Source organism: Odontomachus brunneus, unplaced genomic scaffold (assembly GCF_010583005.1).
Source record: "Odontomachus brunneus isolate Ranch 3 - 2012 unplaced genomic scaffold, Obru_v1 Obru_scaffold_230, whole genome shotgun sequence".
NCBI lineage: Eukaryota > Metazoa > Arthropoda > Insecta > Hymenoptera > Formicidae > Odontomachus > Odontomachus brunneus.
Window position 1 is genome coordinate 180680 of NW_022639680.1, and position 7148 is coordinate 187827.

The 7148-nt window shown below is 44.7% G+C and overlaps 1 protein-coding gene across 1 annotated transcript; it reads right to left on the reverse strand.

The window, feature by feature from the left end:
• Window positions 1-1361: 1361 nt before the first annotated feature.
• On the reverse strand, window positions 1362-2616 carry LOC116852497 (histone-lysine N-methyltransferase SETMAR-like). The gene has a single exon (XM_032832946.1). It carries the CDS (start codon window positions 2427-2429, stop codon window positions 1380-1382), a length of 1050 nt encoding a protein of 349 aa, XP_032688837.1. The 5' UTR covers window positions 2430-2616; the 3' UTR covers window positions 1362-1379.
• Window positions 2617-7148: the final 4532 nt, after the last annotated feature.

Sequence of the window (7148 nt, forward strand, 5' to 3'; positions counted from 1 at the left end):
CTTGCATTGACATACGCATCGTTGCCGTGGGCGGATCTAAGTCTCCTCCGTGAAATGCAGGAGCGAGAAGCTCAGTGGACGAAATGGACGAAATGGTTCTCTACAATAGAGGAGCTCGTCCTAAGTCTAACGACAGCCCGTGATCTACCGAGCGGCCCTCTTCCTACATCTTCCTTTTCTCAAGGCGCACAACAACCTCCTACGTTCACCTCTCCAGCAGAAACGTACTCTTCACAATCGCTGCCCTTTGTAGACTACCCTCCCGCCGTTACTTCCGCGCCCTCGTTTTTTCTTTCCGATTCCGCTGTCCGTGATGCGCTCGAATTAGTCCCAAAATTCGAAGGAATCCTAGTCCTAGTCCTACAATTCGCGCGCGTTTGCAAACAAGCAAAATCTTTCCTTTTACCTTTCCTTTTTAATGAGGCGTACCTTGTCCGAGTACTCCGTAACAAATCCGTACATGCATATCTTGCCGTGGAAGATAAGACACACGAAGATAAGTCACCGTAGACCAATTCATAAATCGCCTTAAACATATTTTTGGGCTTGCTCATAATCCTAACTATTATTGCGGACAACTTAGCGTGCATTTCATGAAAGATAACGAACACATTTTAGATTACATCGGTCAAAAATTTGCGAAGCGCTGTCATTGAAGCCGACATCGAATTATATGATCGTCCTCTTACTCGCATCGAACTCTCGTATATAGATGCCTTTACTTTAGACTTATTTTACGAAGGCCTTCCGCCCGAGCTTCGCACGAAACTCCGGAACGACGATTACTAAAATTTATAAGACGCCTATGACAAAGCCGTTTTCGCTGCGCAACGCTTAGAAAGCGATTGCGCGCGTCGTCGTGGTTTACGAGGTCAGTTATCTGCGTTACACTACCTCCGCCGCCGCGTCGCCTCAGATCAGGTGACGCGCGTACAATTTCCAGTCTCTATCTTAATGCGCGCCGCCGCTCCTTCTCCTCGCATGACAAACCCTTCTTCCCGCGCTTTCCCGACCAAAATTTGCGCGTATTGTAAAAAAAACATCATCTCCGAATGCCGTAAAAGCTAGTTTTTTAACGCCCAAAAAGAGCAATTTTCCTACCCGGGAAATGGGTAGAAAAATGGGAAACGCCCAAGAGGCCTTGGTCAAGAAAGAGAGCCGAAGTCTACTGATGGCTCATGCACTTCCTTTCGAGAGCGGCCTTCGACCGTCTACATCTTCCATTCCGCAACTGGAGACGTCCCAATCGTAGAGCTGCTCTCCTCTTCTCTTATCGGACCCACTGCATTTATGTCAGACATTGGCGCACAACTTAACACATCGGTCAATAAGTCCCCGGTCTAGCAAAGAAAACACAAGAGTTACATCAAAATTCGAATTTATTCATCAATATAGTTTCCTTCTAAGGCAATACAATCAGTCCAACGCCTTTCCAAACGTTCGATGCCGGTTTTGTAGAACGATTTTGGCTGACCCTCAAAATACGCATCAGTTTCGGCGATGACCTCCTCATCCGATCGAAATTTTTTCCCGGCGAGCATTTTTTTGAGCTCAGCGAATAGGAAATAGTCGCTGGGGGCCAAATCTGGCGAATACGGTGGGTGCGGGAGCAGCTCGAAGCCCAACTCGTTCAATTTAACCATCGTTGCCATCGACTTGTGACACGGTGCATTGTCCTGGTGAAAAATGGGTTTTTTCTTCTTCATTTGAGGTCGTTTTGCGACGATTTCGGCCTTCAAACGCGTCAGTAGTGCCATGTAATATTCGCTATTGATGCGCCCACCCTTTTCGAGGTAGTCAACGAAAAGAATACCATGGGCATCCCAAAATACAGATGCCATAACCTTGCCGGCCGACGTTTGAGTTTTTGGTCGCTTTGGGCGGCTTTCACCGGCTGCAGTCCACTCAGCTGACTGCCGATTCGACTCGGGTGTGAAGTGGTGAATCCATGTTTCATCCATGGTCACATACCGACGCAAAAAATCTTTCCGATCCTTCTGAAACATGGCCAAACAGCTCTCGGAATCATCGACGCGTTGTTGTTTTTGGTCCACAGTGAGCAAACGCGGCACCCACTTCGAACATAGCTTCCGCATCGACAAATGGTCGTGTAAAATGGTGAAAACACTTCCCTTGGATATCTTTACGATGTCAGCAATATCATCCAGCTTCAACTTACGGTCGGACAAAACCAATTTATGGACCTGCTTGATTTTTTCGGGAACAACTGCCTCATTTGGGCGACCAGAGCGGTGTGCATCGTCGGTGTCCGTACGGCCGCGTTTAAAATCAGCATACCAGTCGATGATTGTTGATTTGCCTGGGGCAGAGGTGCCATAATGTTTGTCCAACCACTGTTTTGCTTCAACGGTATTTTTTCCCATCAAAAAGCAGTGTTTAATGAGCACACGAAATTCTTTTTTTTCCATTGTTCTGAAAATAACAAAAGTAGCGTCACTAAAGCTTCACTAACTCACACAATAATGATCCTAATGACATAAACATTTCACAGTATGCCTAAAAGGGTCTGTTCTTTCGAACCAAGCTGCACTTTTTGTGTTAGAGGCGCTCTCTATATGTCAGACCGGGGACTTATTGACCGATGTGTTAACATTCTAAAAATCGGCTCTCTCAAATATAATATTTTCGTAAACCCGCGTCATACTATTCAATTAATCGGAATCACGGAAAACGTTGTTAACACACTCGGGACCGCTAAAATTTATCTCCTTTGTGTTCCGGTAATCTTTCATATCGTTCCCGACGATTTCCCTGTTACAGCACAGAGGATACTAGGTTCAACATTTTTTTCCGAGTATAATACTCAAATCGATTACGAAGCGAACGTTGTATCATGGCGAAACCAGTAGTTCTTTTCTAAGTCTCGTGAAAGCATCATTGTTCCCGCGCGAACAAACGCCGGATTCGTTATTCATTTCCAACAACGAAATCAAAATCGGTTATGTACCGCGTCTTTACACTATCGACGGTGTATACATCGGTGACTCGGTAGTCACCTCCATCAACGGCAAAGGCTATTCGCGCGCAATCAATACCACCGAGGAAGACGTCGAATTAATAGTACCTACGGTGCGTCTTCGCGAAATCGCGCAAGTATTATATTACCACCAAGAGTCGTGCGTGCACACAACGACACCAGAACTCTTACCGCGCGACGTATCACTAATTCCTTTGCAACCACTGAATCATCCACTGTATCCTCTAAGGCAAAGGTCCTACCAAATCCCTTAAAACCTTCCAAATCGCAAACGATTAAACCGTCTCTTAAACTCGCAAGCGATGATGTCGCAGAGTTATTTAATTCTCTTTTCGCTTTAGGTAGGGATTTCCAAGAATTGAGCTCATCACCCACTGTCTTTAAACGTTGCCACGGCACTACCAATTCCTGATTCTAATTCGCCGGAGACACTGTCTACTATTTTCTTAAACGATGATTTGATTCTAAATCACATTGACTCTCAGTCTTCTACTCTACACGTCTTTTGCACTGAAATTCTATCTTGTGCAGCGCACGTTAATGTGCCTCACAATAATCTCAAGGAGAGTCCTATATCTTCAACTCATCCACTGAATCTTCTAATTCCTCTATGGATTCTAACTCTAAATCCGAATCTTATACTAATCCACAGAAAGTTCTTACTATTTCTACAAATGACGATCTCGATCTCAAATTCTTAGACCTATCCCTCAAAGTTTATGCTCGAGAGCTTCAGAAATCGCAAATTCCACGTCATCCAATTCCTGTCTCTATCCCGTTAACCAAATCATCCAACTCCGGCTGGATCATTTGAATTCGGAGAAGCGCAATAATATACAAATATTAATCAATAATCATAATGATCGATTCAATCTATCCGGCGAATCGCTAAGATAAACTTCCTTAACTTCCCATAAAATTTTTCCGATGAGATCTCGGTTCATATAAAACAATGTCGCTTTCCTCCTATCTATAAAGAAGAAATTTCAAAACAAGTTGACGATCTCTTAGAAAATGATATCATAACTGCCTCCAATTCTCCTTACAATTCTCCTGTTTAGATTGTGTCGAAAAAACCTGACTCTAACGAAAACAAGCGCTGGCGAATAGTTGTAACGCTCCAAAAAGCAGTGCGTTACTAACGAGACAAGAGAACCGCAGAAACATTGCGCAAAAACGCGGAAAATTAAACGTGCAAAAACGCGATCATAAATAAACACCGAGACCGCCGAACATCCGCGGTAAACAGCGAATTAAGCGTGATTCGCAAATATAAAGCACCGCGAATTCTTGATCGAGATCAGATTTCGATCACCCGCTCTTCCGAAAGATCCGAATACGATCCGAACCTCCGAGTAAGATTACTACAACATCTTCTCGAACACCAATTCCTGCTGGATTTCTGTTCGCGAATACGCGACAGGAATCACTCCGCCGTTGGTTCACGAATACGTGATACCGACTCTGTCCCGAATACCATTTCTGGTGGATTTCCGTTTGCGAATACGCGACAGAAATCACTCCGCCATAGGCTCACGGATACATGACGTCGATATTCGTACATATACCGATCATCGCAGACTTCCGTTCGCGAATACGCGACAGGAGTCACTCCGCCGTCAACTCACGGATTCGTGACGCCGACACTGAGCTAACTACTGTAATCCAGAAGATTCCACGGCCACCGAAGGGCCTAGAATCAATCCTCCAGAAGGGCGTTTCACACGACTTTCACACCGCTAACCGCTAACTTGATCTGGCAAGTGGATTCAAATTCTCATGAATCCGGATAGCGCTAACCGGATTTCGCCTTCGCCTTAACGCGACCGCTATCTAGTCGCAGCGTGCAAACTCATCTTCGTATAATCGAAGTCTCGCTCCGTTGCAGCTTCGACACCGCGTCATACGGATCTGCGACAGGATCACACCGTCGTCGACTCGCAAGGACGCGAGTCGGCCTCCGAATTACTAGAGACCGCTCTCAGGAAGCAAGATCTGGATTACTCTGCTACCGTGGCGCATAGGCGCATCCGCGACACCACATATACCGCATCCGGAATCTAGCACGAGAACGAGCCGGTCTTGTTAGATAGCTAAGGCAACAACACCGACTAAGGTTCCGTGTACACGCACCGGCGTTAATGCCGTCCGAATATCCGTGTGACTCGCACACGATAATGCGTCACTCATACACTGCTGCGTGTAGGTGAGCCAGGAGCAGCACGGAGTGGCGGAGGGAGCTAGCGGTATACGATCGTCGGACGCTTGGAGAGGGAATAGTGGTGGGAGTCGCGGCGATCTTCCATCCTCTATCGCAAACGTAAGAACGAGAGAAATAGCATTATAAGACGTCTGGACAGAAATGCCGTCCTAAAATACGTGTGACACACACTAAGAAAACGCTTGACTCACACTGTCTCGTCTATACGTGAGCAATACGCGGTGTCCCGACGACTGTTTCGCTCGCTCGAACGTTCATGCATTTTTCATTGTTAGCAAGGAAATTACTGTAATGTAAAAATCTTGGGGAAAGGTTTTTAGGAGGCTTTCGACAAATGCTTCTTAATAGCTACTCTCGAAAAAAAATAAATATTAGATTTATTTTAATATAGAATTCTGAACCAACATAGAATATGTTGCAACAATATAACGTTTGTGTAGGTTGTCGATCGAAGAAGAGTATTTTTAATTTTATTGTTGCATAAACACGCGAGATATAATTATTTCATATTTTATGCGTTCGAGTATCGTTCCATCGTTATAAAATTTGGTGGCCCTGAGAAGGGCCGATTTTTGTGTCGAAGCAGTTGAGGTCGATAGTCAATAGTAGAAACGGGTCGCATTTTTGTATCCATAGTAATAAGGAACAATAATTATTTGAAACAGGCGCAAAAATCGGCCCTTTTTAGAGTCACCAAATTTTATAACGATGGAACGATACTCGAACGCATAAAATATGAAATAATTATATCTCGCGTGTTTATGCAACAATAAAATTAAAAATACTCTTCTTCGATCGACAACCTACACAAACGTTATATTGTTGCAACATATTCTATGTTGGTTCAGAATTCTATATTAAAATAAATCTAATATTTATTTTTTTTTCAAGAGTAGCTATTAAGAAGCATTTGTCAAAGCCTCCTAAAAACCTTTCCCCAAGATTTTTACATTACAGTAATTTCCTTGCTAACAATGAAAAATGCATGAACGTTCGAGCGAGCGAAACAGTCGTCGGGACACCGCGTATTGCTCACGTATAGACGAGACAGTGTGAGTCAAGCGTTTTCTTAGTGTGTGTCACACGTATTTTAGGACGGCATTTCTGTCCAGACGTCTTATAATGCTATTTCTCTCGTTCTTACGTTTGCGATAGAGGATAGAAGATCGCCGCGACTCCCACCACTATTCCCTCTCCAAGTGTCCGACGATCGTATACCGCTAGCTCCCTCCGCCACTCCGTGCTGCTCCTGGCTCACTTACACGCAGCAGTGTATGATTGACGCGTTATTGTGTGCGAGTCACACGGATATTCGGACGGCATTAACGCCGGTGCGTGTACACGGACCGACTGCAGCAGCAGCATCCGGGTGCACGCAACGAATTGCCGATATTAGAAGCACCATTGTATCCGAGGTACCGCCACCGCGGCGATTCACCGACCGCAGCTCCGCGGAAGTACCGTTTCTACTGTGCTGCATCGAATAGCAGCGAATAAAGATAATTGTCAAGAGATGAGAAGCTAAGAACGTCAACAGACGAACTCACGACGCGACAACAACACCATCCGCGTCCCGCGCACTGCGCACAGCATCCCGCGAACTATCGCCTACCCTTATAGAAATATCATACTAAGAATCATTGATAATTACTTATTATCCAGTATTTTTAATACTGAAAGTAAGTAATTATCAATGATTCTTAGTGTGATATTTCTATAAGGGTAAACAACACTTCTGACAGATTGTATACAATCGACCGAAAACCAACGGCATCGAACATCTGATTTAATGTATCGCAGCAGCTGATTTTAAATACACGACTACGTTTATTTTTGGAATCCACTGTTTCTAAATTATTCTGCCTCCTCGAATCCGAACCGGCGAGCGTAATCCGGAACGCAACGCATCGCAGTTACATAGTTATCGAT

What these genes read in the sequence shown, in the direction of transcription:
- LOC116852497 (XM_032832946.1), bottom strand. Translation starts at nt 2,429, where the DNA reads ATGGAAAAAAAAGAATTTCGTGTGCTCATTAAACACTGCTTTTTGATG.